This window comes from Culex quinquefasciatus, chromosome 2 (genome assembly GCF_015732765.1).
Source record: "Culex quinquefasciatus strain JHB chromosome 2, VPISU_Cqui_1.0_pri_paternal, whole genome shotgun sequence".
Classification (NCBI taxonomy): Eukaryota; Metazoa; Arthropoda; class Insecta; order Diptera; family Culicidae; genus Culex; species Culex quinquefasciatus.
In genome coordinates this window covers 210,867,773-210,887,090 of record NC_051862.1, presented here as the reverse complement: position 1 = coordinate 210,887,090, position 19,318 = coordinate 210,867,773, and the positions used below count along the sequence as shown (strand labels likewise).

The following is a 19,318-nucleotide window of genomic DNA, read 5'->3' as shown; positions in this document are numbered from 1 at the left end:
CGCAACTTACCTGACACCGGATTGATCTGGAAGCTGCTGTTGCTCGGGATCAAGCTGTACCGAACGACCGCGTTGATGCCGGTGTCGGCATCGCTGGCGGTAACCTGCCCGATGACCGACCCGCGTCGCATGTTCTCCTCGATCTCGAACTCGTACAGCTGCTTCGGGAAGATTGGGCTGTTGTCGTTCGCGTCCAGCACGGTCACGATCACGTGGGTGGTGGCCGTCAGCGTCGGGACTCCGTTGTCGCTGACGATCACGGTGATGTTGTAGCGTTCTTGAAGTTCGCGATCGAGCTTCGTTCGGAGGTAGATCCAACCGCTGTTGGGGAAGATGCCGAAGATGTCCGGGACGTGCTCGTCGGAAGACGTGGACTTGCCGGAGCGTTGCCGCTGGTCGTCTCCAAGGATGCGGTAGGTGAGGCGAGCGTTGTTACCGGTGTCGGCGTCAACCGCCGTGACTTGGACGATCTGGTGGAGGGGGTTTGGGGTTAGTATGAGAAGATTGAGAATAAGGTTGAACGCTTACCTGTGAGTTACTGGGAGTCGATTCGATCACCTTGATCGAGTATTCGGTCTTCTCGAAGATCGGTGGGTTGTCGTTGACGTCCTGCACCTCGACCATGATCGTGAGGTTTGTTGAGAGAAGTGGGATGCCCGAGTCGGAAGCGGTCACGATCAGCATGTGTCGCTGCGTGGTTTCGTAGTCCAGCGGTCGAGCCAGACTCAGATGACCTGAGCGGCTGTCTACGGCAAATAGGCTACTCGTGGACGGTCCGTTGTTGCTCAGTCGGTACGTGATCACACCACTCATTCCGGAGTCTTTGTCGTGAGCGTTAGCAGCGTACAGGGGTGACCCTATTTCGACGTTTTCCGGAACCGAGATCCGAACAGTGCTGGATTCGAACTCTGGCGGGTTGTCGTTGACGTCCTCGATGTCGATGTTGACCTGGGTGTGACCGTACGCGGGAGGATCACCACTGGTCGCTTGGATATTCAGCAAGACTTGCGGCTTCGTTTCGTGATCCAGCGTGCTGGCAACCCGGATGTTACCGGAGACGGGATCGATCGCGAAGTACCCGTCCGGATCTCCAGAGTAGATAAAGTACCTGATCGAGCTGCGACTTCCTGTTGGGTAGGTTTCAGGGTCATATATAGGTCTAAGGGGGATCAGAGTCATACAAACCTGAGTTGCTACTGCTAGCAGATACCGTACCGACGACCGTGTTCTTCTTGACGTCCTCCTTTACGTAGTACGTATAGCGAGGCTTGTCAAAGATCGGAGGTCGCTGCGTAGCATCGATCACGCTAATGAAAACCTCAGCATCGTGCGTTGATCGTAGCCCTCCGCCATCACTAGCCGAGATGTTCAACCGATGGTACGGTTGACTTCGGCTGGACAGCATGTTGGGTCGTGCTACGAAGATCTCCCCGGTAAGTCGATCCATCCGGAAGATCCCGGCTTCATTCCCCGCCACGATCCGATAGCTGATCGTGCCAAAGTTACCCGAGTCAGAGTCGGTTGCGACCACAACAACTACCGGCGTGGACAGCAGTGAATTCGTCGGCATCGATTCCCTCAGGGACACGTTGTACTCTCGCGGGTAGAACGTCGGCCGGTTATCGTTGACATCGGTCAGCTGGATCTTGACCATTGCCGTGGTACTTAGACCCCCTGTACGAGAAGGAGAAAAGCCATGATCATCCGAAAAAAACAGAAAACTTTCTCCACGCCTCAGCTCAAATTACTCACCTCGATCGGTGGCGATGATCGGAAACTCGTACGAGTTGCGCGTCTCGTAGTCCAGTTCGGCCGCAATGCAAACCTCGCCGGTGCTCGATCGCACCTCGAACTCGGTGATCTTCTTGTAGCCTTCGCCGAGGGTGTAATTTACCATCGCATTGACGCCACAGTCCGGATCGGTAGCGGATACCTATAATTAGCACCGTGCGGGGTGAGAAGAGGTAGAGGGAGAAACATATATTAGTAATGGTTCAATCTCGGCTTAGGCAAGGAGTTGAGTTGAGCTGCTACTGCTGCTGGTCATCGTCGTAGAGTAGAGGGTTTCAAAAGGATCAATTTGAGCGAACGCGCGCGCCCGCCATACGCATAAGCTTCCTGGGCGCGAAGAACGCCGCGCGTACAAAAACAGAAGGAGATCGCTATCGCTGCTGCGTACAGCTTAAGCTCACGGTGGTAATGTGCAGATCAAATACAGAATGAATCGTGAAGGTGGCGGTGGTGGTGCTAGATCCGTTTCAAATGAACCGACCACGACCGCGTGCGTCCTGTCCTGGGACTGGCTTTGATCTTTGCCGCACCGCGCTGGTCTTAATGTGTAATTAAATTAATAACAATTATTGCATTGATCTATTCCGACGAAAAAGGGGTGTGAAGATGGAAGTGAGGGTGTAGTAAGGCAGTGGTGGCGCGTTGGTTTGTAGAGTTCTAAGATTGATCCAGAACACAAGAGTTGGAGTAAATGGACATCATCAACTCGTTGTAATGGTTGAAATGTTCGATTTAGGATATGATAATATATTTCTAATAATAATGTTTATTGTTGATTATAAATTAAGAATCATTTCGTATCTATTTAAAAAGTATCAAATTCATAATTCACATTTTAAAAATGGCCTTCGTCATGAGTAGAGTGCTGCTTCCATAAATCAAAAATATCTCAAAAATCATTGGATTTTTTCCCGATCTCTATTCTAAGATGGATCTCAGTATTAAATCTATTCTAAATATTTACACTCAATTTTATAAGCTTATGTTAAGTATTTTTTATTCTTTGATATTGTTGAGTTGAAGGAATAAGACAAAAAAAAACAAATTTAATTTGATTGGTCTTACTTAAAAATATTTTGAAGTAGATTTTGTACTTTGGAGAATTGCCCTTACATTTAAATATTTCAGAATGCTTAAAAATGATCTAAAAATGGCAGTATGAACCTTAAAGGCATAACTTTAAGTATGCAATCAACAATTATTGATCATGTGCCCTTGTCAAGCAATAAGTCAACAACAAAAAATGAAAATAAAGAGCCTTTTTTATTCTTTAAATTAAACATTTTTAGTAGTAGAAACAATGGTCTATTTTCATATAAATAAAAAAGTTTTTTTTTTTAAAGAAAATATATATATTGAAATTCACATAAAGCTGTTGCAAATTTTCAAAGTATTTTTAGTCTCCTTTGATATGAAAAATCAGGGGGCAAAAAAAATCACAGAATCTAAATTTTTTGATGAAGTTAGGCAAATCAACTGAAAAAGATTGAAAATTCAATTTCCTGCGTTGATCATCTTGTTATGGGTGATTGAATCAGTTCAAAAATATTCAGATTTTTTATGAAATGTCGATGTACAGTACCGCAAAAAAGTGTTTTTTTGCAGAAATTAAATTTGTTTTCAAAACTTAGATATTTTTGTACAACAAATATGAAATTCGTAGAGATTCACCCTCCTTTTTATTTAAGACATAAACAAAAATTTACAAGACCCTTTTTTTAGATCTTCAAGATCTAAAAAAATACGTAAATTTTTACTAGAATAATTAAGTTCATCGAAATTCAACCTTCCTTTCTACAAGATTTCTATTTTTTTTAGAATTGAAAATTTCTGACGCAACATTTGAAAAGAGCATTTTGAAAAAAGTATCTAATTACAAAATCCAAAGTGTCAAATGGTTGCTGAAGTGGCCAGTTTTTTTAATCTAATCTAATCTAATCGAACATAAGCGCAGCCAGTCCGAAGAAAGCATCCTGGAAGAACTTGCGGTTAGATTACTCCCCAAGTCCTTTCTGCAATATAATTGCAGTACATCCGAGTTACCCCCGAAAATGTATAGCAAAAATTAAAGCGGCCAGGCCTACTGCGTTGCATTAACCGCAGAGACAGATTCTGTGAACGGATCACATTTCACAGAATCATCAGGGGAAGAAGGATGCGTGGACATACCGTACCAAACGCTCCGAATCAGTTAGGTGTGGTGTGTAAGTGCAAATTGGCAAATTATTATATTTGGGTGAGGGGGGGAGGGTGGTGGGAGGGGGAGGAAATTGGAAAATAGGAATTGAGGAATGGAAAAGTGGGAAGAGGGGAGGAGGGTTAATTTAATTTATAATATTTAATATAGGGAAATATAATCAAATATCAAATAATGATGGAAAGCTCTCACCAAGAAACAGCAAATCTTCAAAAACACAGCAAGGTGGTGTCCCGATAGTCTGACCCCAGGATCTTGACAGGACACAGGCCGGTCGGATGAAGTGGAAGCGTTCCTTTAGCACCAAATATGTCAACTCCCAACAAATATTTATTCATCCAGGATGATTGAATAGACTCTACCACAGTCTCTTTAAAAGGCATCCGCCATATCCTCCTATTGATTTGATGGCGATCAGTTCCTCTCAGGTAACGGCCTCCTCCAGCTTGGTTAGGCCAGTTTTTTTACCACTTAATTTTTTTTACAAAGTTATCTGTTGTTCGGGAATTTGTAAAATATTTGTTCCAGATTTGAAGGTTTGACAACAACAATCAATAATTTCAAAAATCTGAAAAAATATTAAAGCAGTTCATTTCACAAAATGTCATTCCCAACTCCAAACAGAAACTCTTCTCGATTTTTGAGCAAACAAAGACGTAATGCCCTCCCAAGTTCTCAAAATGTGGCCAACAGCTCCAAACTTCATAGCAACAGTGCAGTGCAATGTGTCGTTGGCTGCAGCGAAAAAAAAAACCCCAGCGATTATGCGAATGTATAAATAAATTTATTTGGATTGCAAACGAAGGCTGCTGCCTGCTTGACTTCCACGTCTCGGGGGGTTTTCCGAGCAGGGGGAGGGGAAACTCGCCACTTCGAGATTGCCAAGTGATAACATGTAAAGATCGACGTGTCTTTTTATTTTATCCCTTCCCAAATCCCCGACCAAATCGGGGGTCAGCCAGTTTAATGCTGTACGAGTCTTTTTTGTTTTTGGTTTTGTTTCTCGTTGCCCAAAAATGTTGCCGCGTGAATTTCGGATTTCCAGCCCAGTTGGTTGAGGTTATGTCACCGGGCGAGTCCGCCAGAACTTGATATGTGTGAGCAAATTAATAGCTCTCGCGCTAAGTACGTAATTTTGGATTGGCCCCCGTCGTTCCCTTCCATCTCAGGTCAGGGAGCTTAAATCCCCGCGTAATAATTCATCAAGATTAAGCGTGCACACACCTTGTGTGTGTGTGCTACCTCCCGAGGGGCCACCTTAAAAGCTCTTTGGGGCTACCTTTATCTGGCCGTTGTAATTACGTAAACTTCGATGATCGCACAACTTATTTACACACGATCCTCGGCCGATCGATCGGCGCAAGAAAACAACGTAATTTCATGCATCATCCTCTTCCCGTCCATCAAAAAGGAAGGAGTCCGCTCGAAAAGGGGGCTTTGTACCTACCTCCCCTGGTGAAGACAGGAGAGAGAGACCCCGCGCGATCAGTAGCCAACGATCAGCATTAAATTTTCATCGATTTTTTTTTGTTCGTTTTGTGCCATATACCTACACCTCGAGAACTTTCGGGAGAGTTGTCCAAGACTTTGGATGAGTTACGGCGGCCCAGGTCGTTCCGAAAATCCCTAGCGGCTAAATTAGCATGTGTTGCACCGAGCGCACCCCCAAATCATCGTCCGGCCGGATCATGTCCGCGCGCCAGGTGAGACATAACACCCGCCAAAACAAAAAAAAAAAACAAAAACAGAAGGAAGAAACGCGCATCAAAGATCGAGGATCGAGGACCGGTAGCAAATGTTGTATGCAAATCGGTTCTAATTATATTGAAATTGCGCCCCGCTCGCGCAGTAGGCCGGGGCTTCAATTTTGCGCGCCGGATCAGTTACGATCAATCTTTATCAATTTTGTCTGTTGCCTTCTGGTATTTTTTATGAGCTGTTTTGGCTGGGTGGTTGGTGGTTACTGGGTTTACTCTGGCGTGCACATATGACGAAATGTGGCCGGTAATCCATTGCGTACGCATGAATTGAAAGGGGAGGGAAAGGTGTAATTTTGGTGTTTTGAGGAGAAAATTCGATTACTCAGTGCAGGTTGAATTTATTTCAAATTTGCAGCGAATAAGCTGATTTTGCCTGTGACTTTTACAGGTTAAAATGTAAAAATTTGTACAAAAAAAAACACTTTCAAAATTTAAAAAAAAAATACTTCAAATATCATACAAAATGAAACAGTGGTTTTTGCAACAAGTTGCAAAATGATGTTTTTTCCAGCACGAATCGTACATTTATATAGATAATTAGACCATTTAATAACTATAGAATGATAGAAAAAGTATTAATATTCAGAACGGAATTGCAAAAATATATTTAAAAGAGCTTAATTTGGATACCGTGAACAGGGGCGAATCGGAATTACAATCTAAATAGGGAATACATTTTTAGAGCACTTCAAATCTCGAAATTTGGAAAACACTGTTTGTTGTTCTGTGTCTGTTCTAGCCGAAACTTATCAAAAATTAAAAAAAAATGCAGTAACTCGGCTGAAACAGTTGTCACAATTCGTCCTATGTTTCTCGTTTCACCACACATGCCGGTACTAATTTAGTTGATCTGTATCTGTTTTAACCGAAATCAATCAAAAATATCAAAATATAGAGCAAGAACCTAGCAAAAACAGCTGTCCAAATTCGTCCGTGTGTTCCGATTCGCCCCAGACGATGGTACCATTTTTTTTGCATAAATGTTTCAGTGCCATCTAAATTTTGCCATCATGACTTCTGACAAATGAGCAATTCCAGCCCAAACAGAGATTTTCCAGGTACTATTTTACACTGAAATAAAAATACACGCTATTTTTATGAGATTTTATGATTTTAAGGTTTAAAAGTCAAATTACATGGTAAGCGCCCAATTTTGTTAGGTATTTTATCATGGATTTAATAAAGATAAAAATCAGTAAAATTGGCCAGCTTCCGGTAAACATATTTTCGAGACTGAAAAATCAAGTCTCACATATATTAATGACAAAAAAATCATACCAAAAAAACATAAAACCCTGTTGTTTCAACATTTTTTTCTCTTGTACCTTGTAATTCTGGAGCAAAACGAGAAATGGGCGGGTAAGCATTTTGACAGTTTGAATTGTTTTGCTAATTCTCAGGGTAATTTTAACTTTTTCGCAGAAGAGCAGTTTTCTACGGAATCGGTATTTTTTCTTTAATTTTTGTATTTTTTTAATCCGGCTGAAACTTTTTTGGTGCCTTCGGTATGCCCAAAGAAACCATTTTGCATCATTAGTTTGTCCATATAATTTTTCATACAAATATGGCAGCTGTCCATACAAAAATGATATGTGAAAATTCAAAAATCTGTATCTTTTGAAGGAATTTTTTGATCGATTTGGTATCTTCGGCAAAGTTGTAGGTATGGATATGGACTACACTGAAAAAAATGATACACGGTAAAACAAATTAATTTCACTTTTTGTCCTTAAAACTTGATTTGCAAAAAAACTCTATTTATATTTCTTTTATTTTTTGATATGTTTTAGAGGACATTAAATGGCAACTTTTCAGAAATTTCCAGAATGGGCAAAAAATCTTTGACCGAGTTATGATTTTTTGAATCAATACAATTTTTTCAAAAAATCGAAATATTGGTCGTACAAATTTTTCAATTTCATTTTTCGATGTAAAATTGAATTCGCAATCTTTACTTTAGTAAAATTTTAATAAAGTTCATCGTTTTCAAGTTATAGGTATTTTCATGTAACTTTTTTTAAAATAGTCACAGTTATTTATTTTTTAAAAGTAGTGCCCATGTTTGCCCACTTTAATTTTTTTTTGAAAAGCTGAGAAAATTATCTATATTTTGCTTATTCGGACTTTGTTGATACGACATTTAGTTGCTGAGATATTTCCATGCAAAGGTTTAAAAACAAGAGAATTGATGTTTTCTAAGTCTCACCCAAACAACTCACCATTTTCTAATGTCGATATCTCAGCAACTAATGGTCCGATTTACAATGTTAAAACATGAAATATTTAAAAAAAAATTAAATCCAGACTAGCATACCAAAAGGGCGTAAAATTGAATGTTTGGTCTTTTTAAAATGTTAGTCTTGATTTAAAAATTTTGATTTTTTTTTTCGAAAAGATCGGAAAATTTCACGAATGTTTCATATTTTAAAATTGTAAATGGACCATTACTTGCTGAGATATCGACATTAGAAAATGGTGGGTTGTTTGGGTGAGACTTAGAAAACATCAATTCTCTTGTTTTTAAACCTTTGCATGGCAATATCTCAGCAACTTAGGGTCGTATCAACAAAGACCAAAAAAGCAAAATATAGAGAATTTTCTCAGCTCTTCATAATTTTTTTTTAAACTGCGACTATTTTGAAAAAAGTTACATAAAAATGGCTATAACTTGAAAAAATGCGACCAATATTCCGATTTTTGAAAAAATTGTATTGATTTAAAAAATCATAACTCGGTCAAAGATTTTTTGCCCATTCTAGAAATTTCTGAAAAGTTGCCATTTGATGTCCTCAAATATCATTTTTGTATGGACAGCTGCCAAATTTGTATGGAAAATTATATGGACAAACTTATGATGCAAAATGGCTTTTTTTGGCATACCGAAGGAAACAAAAATACAGAAAAAAACGAATGACCGAAATCTCAGAGAATTGCTCAGAATTCGAAGTTTTAAACAATAGCTGGCGTCTTACACTGCGGGTTAGTTGCCAAAATGCTTATGATCCCTTCTTCAAATGTTGCTCCAGTATTCTACTTTCAAACATCAAAATCCAAGGGCAATTCAGTGAGTAACTTGTCAAAATCTATAAATCTGATAGTATTTTTATTTCAGTGTATTTTCAGCAGGCTTATCAAATATCCATCAACCAGAAAACTGTTAAAATTAAAACTGAGATAAAGTTGTCGGGAAGAAACAAATAATCAAATAAATCATCAATCTAAAAACTTAAATTTTACGAAAATAAAGAAATAAGTATTAACTTATATTTGGGTTTTAAATGTTTCATTTTTAACTATAAATGTTTAAAAAACTGAAACAAGGATATCTTTCCCCGTTTTCTTATGTTCTCATCAGGTCACGTAATCGTCCCAAAGCCATCAATATTATTTTGATCCACCGAAATAAGAAGGTAGTTGGTAGTCCTGAACGCTCCGGGAAGCCGCAGGAAATCTAACAAAACGGATCTGGTGCGCCGCACATGTCCAGTTCTGACTCTCTCGACAGGAGTTTCCCCCCTTTCACCCCCCAATCTCCAGGTCCAATTCTTCCGAACTTGGCCCGCGACTCGACCGCGAGGGAAGAAAGAGCGCAAAGCGAAATATCAAGACATTTTTTTTAATTAAACTTATTTCGACATTCATACTGAAAGGAAGATTTATTACGACCCGAGATGTGTGCTTGACTGGCGGAAATTTTTTCTGGTTATTTTCGGTCTTTTCGCCCCGTTTTGTGTGTGTCCACACGAAACGACATTTCAAGCTGGGTCGTCTGTGGGGAGAGCGGGATCGACGGGGCGCGGATAATTTTTTGGCCATGGCCAATTGGTCCGCGGACCTTCTGCACTGGGGAAGGGGGAAAGCTACTTTCAATTTATTGCTTTATAATATATGTACATGGGTCCCGGGTAATCATCCTTTATCCACCGCGGGCGCGGGAAATATGTCGAATTTTTTACCCCACTCGACCCTACCCCTCTTTCGATCCAACCGATTCTTGACGGACGGACGGACGGAAGGACCTCTCCTTTTTGTTCAACAATAGGCATGACGACCTGTTTTTTCTTTTGTTTGCCGCGCACCGAATTACGACGGATTTCGGCCTGGATTAAGCTCAATTACTGTCCGCGCGCGCCCCCCCCCCTCTTTCCGGACGCCACTGCTGCCTCCCGCAGCTTCGGGTTAAGGCCACATCTCGTTAAGGTGAAGGTATTTTTTCCGAGAACCCTCCGCCAGCACCGCGACTAGAGAAATTTTTCCAAATTTGAACCGCAGAACGCGCGATCAGTTTTTTTTTCGGGAGGCCGATTTTGCCTCTTTCTCTGGCTCTCTAAGATTTAATCAATTCATTCGATGAAATTTATGGGCGTCGAAACGCCATAAAAATTGTTTCCGCTGCTGGGCCACTCACCGAAGGGGGCGCGAGATTTAGGGTCACCCCGAATTGGACGCAGGCGACGACGACAGGGGAATTTGGAACGTACTTGGGCTGACGCGCCAAGGCTATAATTATGGACAATTGTAGGTTCACATTTCACCTGGAAACGTTGGAATGTTTTGTTTTCTTATCATGCAAAACAAGACTGTAATTCTTGTGAGATTTGCGATCTGGTAAGTATTACAATTCGTGAATAATTATGCTATTGTTATTGAATTCTTGGCTTTCAAAAAGCAGACTTAAGAAAACAATGTCGATCATGAGAAAACATGATTCTTTTTATACAATTTTGTTTTACCGTTTTGGAAAACGTTTGCCTTTTATAAAGATCTATAACATTGCAAGCACAGAACATAAGGTGAAGGTTACCCGTATTCTCAGTTTCCTGAAGTTTGTAGTATCGACGAATCAGTTATCTGACCATTCAGTCTCATATTCAAAACTGCTTCTAGTCTCTTTTATTAAAAAAATATATCAAATCAATATATAAACAAAATAATTTATTTTACATATCACTTTTTGACAGCTTTTTGAATAAAACATTGAGCTTAGAAGGAAACGGATTATTGAATCCATTAATAATGAGTCTAAAGACTTTTCTATTTTAGATGTAAACAATCTACGATTTTTAAAGAAATGGGCCAGCCATAAACCACGTGGAGGACAATTTTGCGGAAGGGGTTTTTCTAGAATTTTACAAAAATGTGCAAACTCCTTAAACAATTTTTTACTTCTACACAGTAAAAAAAATAATGAAAATTTGGAAGATTGAATATTACATCATTTTATTCTGAAAAAGTGGCATTACACCAGAAAAGTTACACTTCTGATATAAATGATGTATGATGTGCCTGCAAACAGAGTACTTTTGTATTTTGTGCATTTTTATTTTTGGTATTTTTGAATGGCTCAATCTTCAATCAATCAATCAATCTTGACTGCCATTTTGTGAAATTGGTTCAGAAAAAATAGTTAAAAATAGGGATTTTGTTTTGCCGGTTTCTAAAATAACTTTTTTCACAAAAAAAATCTTCAAAATTCATATTTGTTTTTTTTTTATGTGTTTGGAGACAAAAGCTCAAAACTTTTGAGGCATAGGGAGTTGTGATTTTTTTTTTGTGAAAAATATAAATCAAACCCAAAACAGTAAGTTTTGGCAGAATAAAAAATTCAAATAAGAAATGCTTAGATGAATTTTCAACAAATTGGGAAAACATGATTGGAAATTACAAAACATATTTGAAATAAATTTCAAATAAACAATTATTACACTGAAAAAAAATCAACGGAGATCTCAAACATGCTCTAGTTTAACACGCAGAAAAATAAGGCATATTTGAATAAACAAAACGTTTTGATGATTTGAAAATCAAAATTTTTGTTGAATCAACGCTAAACGTCAAAGCAACTTTTTCAAAACATCAAAATATTTTTGTGGAATTGAGAAAATCAAGGTTTGTTTCAACGCAAAATCGGCGTTGATAAAATTCATCAAAAAATTTGTTGAATTAAACCTCGTACAGGCTGATTCTAAAATATTTTTCTGCATGAATGAGCAATTCAGCCTAAAACAACAAAAAAATCTGTTGTTTTTACTCCATTTTTTGTGCAAATGAAGTCACATTCGAGAATGTTATTTGAGGAGGGCATAAGCTATTTATATGTAGTTGTTTTTCATAATTTAAATACATCAAAATAAGGCCGAAGCAAATATTTTTCAAAGTTTATGTCGCCCCCCCCACCCCTTAAAAATTGGTCTGAAAAATCAGAGGGCAAAATTTTTTTTCCCAAAAACTTCAAAATTTCCATGAACTGAAAACAATGTAAAAATTTTTCTGCATTGATAATCATATTTAGCATGTTTGGGCTTGTTTAAAAATGTTTTGAATTTGTATGAAATCCCAATGTACAGCACCACAAAAAAAATATTTTTCGCAAAAATTAATATTTTCGTCAATACTTAGATATTTTGGAAATTAATGATGGCAAAACGACTGGACAGGTTATGATGCATTTTACACCACTTTTTTCATTAAAATGTTGAATCCCCTACCTACGACTTTGGTCAGAGTCGAGGGACATAAACTTCAAAAAATATTTGCAACGGCCTAAAAAAATATTAAAATTGAAATAACAAGCCATAGTCCCAACATTTCAATGCAAAAAGTGTTTTTGCGATACAAAACATCGAAAATTTCCAAAAAATCTAAAGATAGGGGAATGCATTTTAAATCGGTTTCAGCTGATTTGCACTTCAATTTTCATTGAAATTTTGAAGTTTTTTGAAAAATTAAATTTGGACTGTATTGCATCGTTTCAAAAAGTGGTCATAGACATTCATGTAGAAAGTTATAATTTTAGCCAAATTGAATGAAAATTTGAAAAAATGTCATGAAAACATATTTAATATCGAATGTAAATATTGATAAATGGCTTATAAATGTATTCTTAAGGTACAGTCCAAACTCGATTATCCGAAGTTTCGATTATCTGAAGTTGGATTATTCGAAGATTTGTATGAGACTTCGGAAAATGGAATCATTTTTAATTGTTTTCTTGCTTAAAACATCAAATTTAAGTTCTAAAACCCCATTTTAGTCAAATTAGCATGGTTGATTGCTTACTAGAAAACCAAAAGCAATTTTTCAATATTTAGTTTTAGAGGCATACTTAGGTTGAAGCTGTCAATCATTTTCAAAGAAAATTGATCATCACTCCAAAAATCTCTGTATTTAATGTGGATGTAAATCAAAAGTGTCCAAAAAGTTATATATATTTTTTTTCAATGTCTTCCTGGTTGACAATCATTGATTAATGATAATTTTCAAAACTTAACAAGGAAGAAGAAAATCTTTCCCAAAAAAATCAACACGTGTGGGGCATTATTTCGAACAACTTGTAGAAGAAATTTTGGGAAAGTATTGTAAATCAAGCAAAATCTTGAGTTTTTTTTTGAAAATGTCCAATAAACCAAATTTTCAGCTTTTGCTTTTTTAATACCCCTGACTCAAGGCGGTTTCAAAAACACCCAAAAAGCAAATGCTGAAAATTTGGTTGATTGGACCGTTTCAAAAAAAAACTCCAGATATTGTCTAACTTAAAATCATGGCAATAATAGAAGTCGCCACCTTAAGCTCAACAATTCAAAATAAGACAATTATTTTTTTATTTTGCACTGGTGATAAAAATGAATATATCTGGAGTTTTTTTTGAAAAGGTCCAATAAACCAAATTTTAAGTTTTTGCTTTTTGGGTGTTTTTTAATACCCCTGACTCAAGGCGGTTTCAAAAACACCCAAAAAGCAAAAACTGGAAATTCGGTTTATTGGACCTTTTCAAAAAAAACTCCAGATATTATTCTAACGCTTGCGTTGATGTACAACTTATTTAGCGAGCCATTAAGTAAAATTTATATTGCCTACCGCACATTGAAAAAGTTGAATTTTGGAAGCTTGATTTTTAGAAAACGTGAAATTTAATAGAAAGTTATGTAAATTTCACCGACTTTCACGATTTTCAACTTTTCGGAATTTGTTTTTTACTGTGCGTTGGTAAAAAATAATGTAGGGAAAAGCAACAAATTTATTTCGAATTATATAAAGATTTTTACGGGAATTGGTAAACGCATCATTCACAACAGCTTCACCAAACCATCAATAATAATTTTATGTCTGCTTGCCAAAAATCCGTTATTCAACTGCAATCAATCGCTCTGTTACTGCACATACACCTCTGCATATCCTTCGAGTAAGCCGTATCAATTTCGTCGTCGTCGTCGTCGTCGCGCATTAGCACATATTCCGAATTGCAAAATATAAATAATTCAGCCTTTCGAACGCGCCTGAGAACCACCATTATTTAGCATATATGACTCAACATCTCGAGAGACCCCTCGTCGTCGTCGTCGTCGCTGTTGTGTCACCTCACACGCTGCTAAGGCTCGAATTCCAACGTTGATTTAGCAGCAGCAAAAAAAAAGACCGAGACTTTAACCGTTCGTTTAAGCTTGCAGCGCATTTAAGTTACCACCAGAGTACACGCTCACACACACACACACACGGTTGTAATCTAAATGTAATTAAAGTTTTTATCTAAATCTCCCGCTAAATCTATTAATCTGCGAGCGCGAGCGACTCACAGTAGGCTGTGATTTAGGAGGAACTTGAGCACGGTTTGCTTAACCGAAGGGAGTCACACTTTTCTTGTAGTGGTCGGTAATTTTAGCTTCTTAGGGTAGTATGTCATGACTTTTCTTATTTTTTCTTTTATGACAAAAAAAAAAAAAAAAATACTAAGAAATTTTAAATTTAGTATTCTAGCTGTGTATTTTTGAATTGTTGATATGCTTCAATCAGCACAAAAAAACTTTCTTCTACCAAACCACCCTAACATGCCACTTCAGTACCGAGGAGGGGTGAGATCAGCTTGGTACTTTTCACGTGAACCATCGATTCTGTGTCGACGACCTGATCTCGGCGGAGATACCACCGCTAATTTGGGCCGCACAGGGCAAAACGAGCGGTCCCGAAACCGCGAAGAAATATCGCAATTCATTAGGGAGACTTGGTCACCAAATTCACAACAAGCGACGAACCCGGGCGACGTCGAACGAAAGTAACATAAATGTTATAATTAATGAAAAGAAATATCGTAATGAACTGCGGCGCGTATTCTAATTAAATAAATATATTCCCATGGCAGAGTGGGGAGCTTTTTTCCTTTTTCTGTTTTGAGTTTTGTGTCGCGCACATTTTTTTGTTGGCAGAGGGAATAAATTGATGCCGCGGTGTGGTTCGAACTTTGAATGGTTTTACTGGCCTGGCTGGTTTTTGGAGAACCGGCCAATTGGTCCAGTTTCGTTGATTTTTGACGGGGTGGCCCTCGTAAAGTTGTGGAATGATTTGGGTGGAAATAATTTCACTGATTGATTTACTATCAAACTTTCGACAAGCATGGGTGGTAAAATGTAAGCGATTTGTGTTACCTTTTTTGAAAAATGGACAGACTCTACTCATCTTCATGACATTTTTACGTGGTCCAAGTATGCGTTTCTGGTCTGTCAAGTCCAGGATGTCAAACGATGTCATAGTACACTGGTAGCATTTTGGCACTGAGAAAATTTAACAGGTATATTACGTAATATCAACATCATAAATTGTCCACTTTACTTTTCAGCCTCAGATAAACTTCTTTTTTTTCAAGACTCTCAACCAACCAGGCTGGACAAATGTAGCCTGTTTTTTGGACAAATTACTCACCCAGTTCGATTTACTCACTCGACACCCGTCATGCCAATTAGTGGCGGACCTCCTCGGAGACAAACGGCCCCCAAAAATCCCGCATGTCCTGAAATGTCCCGTTTTGGGCCAACCACACACAAACACACTCACAAACAGAGCCGTTCGGTCAATATTTCATCACCTGCGTGCGCGCGCGGAGATGCAATCCTTAGATAGCGCGAGCCTCACCTCTTCCGACCGAGTACGTGGTCCAGGTTCAACGATGCTCCGCCAGAGGAGAGTGCAGAAAAAAAAAAAAAACAAAAGATTTGCAATCGTGTCCCGAAAATTTATCGTCGTAATCCGGCACGTCCCGCGACTCCGGGTGCGATAATCGAAAACACGTCGTACCCGGCTTCACCGACGCCTCCCGGCGCAGGGACACTTGTAGCAAACCGACCTCCCTCCCAAGTCGTGGAGCGCACAGAATAATGACCGCCATTAGTTTTGGACAATCTCGAGTGTGTGTGGAAACCGCGCCGAAGTAGGCCGTAGCGAAAATTGGGAGGTTCGCACGTGTGGGTCATCCGTGCACGAAGTAGGCTGGTTTTTGGGATAGTCATACACTGGGGAAAATTGTAACTTGAATTGCATCAATTTCTTTGCACGACTCAGCGTTAAAATCTCTTTCTGAAGGGTATCAATGACACCAGCCAACACAACCCCGCGAGAAGACTCATACATAATCGACGACATCGCGCGATCGCGCCTCGATGTTCCGATCCACCCACCATGACGAATGGTGCAAAGTGCTGTTCGACGCCAACCAGACTCTTCCAGCCAGCCAGCCTGTATTCCAAAAAGGACATAAACATTTTCCTCCACCCCCTCGCTGCTCGGCCAAACCCGCGGCAGCGCGTGCATCAGCAACATAGTTTTTAGTGTTCAAACATAAAAATTCAATTAACAAAAGAATGAAGAAAATAAGCGTAAGAATGCTGAATGGTATTTCACTGTTTTGCGGTTTTGCGACGACGACCTGGGACATTGCGAGCTCGTCGCTGTTGTTGAAGATGGTTCCACAAGGTGCTTTCTCCGGAGGTGGTCCCTAGGCAGTTGTGTGGTCAACCGCAGGTTGTAAAGGTAACAATTTTAATTAAATTGGCATCACTTTGATTGTAAATTAACCCCCTCCGGAAACGCCCGCTCATTTTCCCGAGTGTAGTCCGAAATGTGACCCAAGTCTCCCCTAAGATTTGCTCGCGCAACTGCGCGAAGAACCAGTTCCACGCGGCTGTTCCGTCTCCATGGCATACTGCGTGCGATGGCGAACTTTAGACGCGATGAGATTGCGATGATATAACCACAAAACCGTCCTCTTCCTCGAGCTGACGCTCGCTGACTTCCTCGCAGATTCCGCACGGAGAGAAGGTAGCGCAAAACCCGGCAGCTCCGGAAAGGCTCTCCCCACAGTCCCCACATTGATTTATGGAAGCTCAACCTGTTAATCTTTGGTGTTGAATTTAAATGATAAAAATATTCCCCCCATCCGCGTGTGCGGTGCACCTGATTTGATTAAGAAGCGATAGAGGCGCTGGAGGACGAACGGCGGCGGCCGGTGTGAAAGTTTGGCGATAAAAAATCACACGTCCAACGCGAACATGGTCCCCGTGCGATCGATGAAAGAGTCCCCTTGCTTGTGTCGAGAGGGAGAATGTAATTTAGGTAACATTTATCAAACGGTTGCGTGGGCACACGTGTGTGAGGTGCATCCTTGGATCTTGGCAGGCTGTGACTGGGAAAAGGGTAATTAATTTGTTTTTTAAACTCAAATTATCGAATCACTGAAGTTAGGTATTACCCTGTTCTTATGTGAGATACAGTTTGGATGGTAGCACAATATGTCTTACTCTTTACATAAAACTTAAATTTGAAGTCTAATGCAAAGTTTTTTGAATAACCAACATACGCTCTACCTATAACGTTGATGAACCTTGGTAAGCTGATTTGATAGCTGATGGAAGAATGTAAACAAAGATTAATTCCAGAACTTGTAGGTTTTACAGCGTGATGTTACGAGTGCGCACGCACACACATATTTACTGAGACTCACGTGTAAAAATGTAAACAGTGCAGGCAAGCTGTCAAAATTCTAACCTAAAAATCGAATCGGCGTAAAACCTAATTTGTATTGAAGATGATGCTTGAGTCAGAGTCAAAGTCGAAGTCGATGGAGTCGAATATTTTTGAAGAGCTGGATTCAGAATCGAAGTAACTAAATTTCCAAACTGAGTCGCTAAATTCTCAATTTTCGTCAAAATTTAAATTACACAAGAGTGAGTTTTGAGCCGAAGTCGGAGTTCGAGTCGAATTCTTTAAATGTAGAAGTTTGAGTCAGAGTTGGCTGAATTTTCAACAACTTTGAATGTGAGATGTTGTTAAAGTCGGAGTCGATGGGTTCATGTTTATTTTGGAGAGCTGCAGTTGGAGTCGCTAAATTTTCAGAAGCTAGAAATGGAGTTGCTATCCTAATTTTGAGGCCATTTGTCAGATTAGAAAAAAAATCATTTAGTTTTGTAAATTCAGAATAAAATTGTCCTGATCTGACTTTTTTCTCAAAATATATATTGGTAGGTTCGGTTTTGACGGGAGATAATAGAGTCTATCGTTCAGTCCAACTTCAAAATAATTTTCCTGCGCAATTACAACTCAATTGTTCAATAAAGTTTCCAAAAACAAAACAAAAATAAACCTTTCGCTTTCACGATCGCGATACCACAACAAATGAAATCTCCAAAAAACCGCACCTCCTCAAGCCCAGGGTTAAGGGTCACATTTTAATGACCCGGGTGGCCCATTGGAACTGTACACGGGGCCGCACTCTGTATCTGTAACTTTCACTCATTAAGAGATCGGTTTACGATATCGGTACGCGCGCGCTGCGCGTGCAATTAGCCCTTTTCCGTGGGGTTAGCTCGCCCGAAGGGTCGTTACGTGGTTGAAACCAATTTAAAGCTACAATTTTACAATTTGGCGTACACCAGCCACCACAAAGAGGCGCTGGCAACAATTTAAAAGCAAACGTAAATAATAGTTACATCTTCGCTAATTACGTTTGTGAGGGGGAAAAAAGCAAGAATCTCACGCAACAAAACGAAATCCAGCGCTTCAAACGTCAAACGCCGACGCGAGCGCCCGATTCTTCCGAAGAAAATTCAGCATTGTGAAGATGAATCCAAGTAACCACACCGGCAGGGGGTTCCCAAGCCCAACTCTCCCATGGATCCATGCTGGCCAAGCTTTCCAGCAGCAATGTGTGTGTCACTGAAGCGTTTGCGCTGAGCGATGTTTTCAAAAGTAAGTCTTTTTATTGCTTTCACTAGACGTGCTGTACTATCACGTGCAATGGCATCTCGCGTTGAGCTCGCGGAATTAAGGAGCGCGCGAGCAATGTCCCGCTACATCGAGGCCTACTACGACTACGAGAGATTCCATCAAGCTTCTACGACTGGGCAAGCGACGCTTGCAGCAATAATCGTAAAAAGTAATCTCTCATCGGGGCTCGATCCCAGGAACTCGACGAACCTCGCGGTGTGGGTTTTTTTGGCACTATTTGTTTTTCTCTCTCTGGTGCGTGGCCTTAAATAGAACGTTTTACGGCCCTAATAGCAGCGCGCAGTAAAAGGAGCTGGTGACCCCGAAACTAAGCCTGCGGACGGACGCACAATGTGGGAGCACACCCCGCGCAGGAATGTGTGTATAGGTCAACCCGCGCGTCTTTGTCTATGATCCAGATTTCGTTGACGTTTCGTCACATAGCAGGCCAAGCGCTGCGCGCTTCAGCAGGCCAAAGATCAATGGCTCGCGGACAAGTGTGTTGCGCGGTACAGTAGGCCATGAACAGCATCTATGAGGA

At 39.9% G+C, this 19,318-nt stretch overlaps 1 protein-coding gene across 1 annotated transcript in view; it reads right to left on the bottom strand.

Annotated features, from left to right (window-relative positions):
* Nucleotides 1–19,318, bottom strand: part of LOC6033328 (protein dachsous) — a 143,230-nt gene that overhangs the window by 8,040 nt on the left and 115,872 nt on the right. The window contains exons 3-6 of the mRNA XM_038251453.1: nucleotides 1,753–1,933; nucleotides 1,186–1,674; nucleotides 529–1,127; nucleotides 11–470 (exon numbers count right to left, since the gene is read on the bottom strand). Coding sequence (XP_038107381.1) covers nucleotides 11–470; nucleotides 529–1,127; nucleotides 1,186–1,674; nucleotides 1,753–1,933 — 1,729 coding nt within the window. The remainder of the gene's footprint in view (nucleotides 1–10; nucleotides 471–528; nucleotides 1,128–1,185; nucleotides 1,675–1,752; nucleotides 1,934–19,318) is intronic.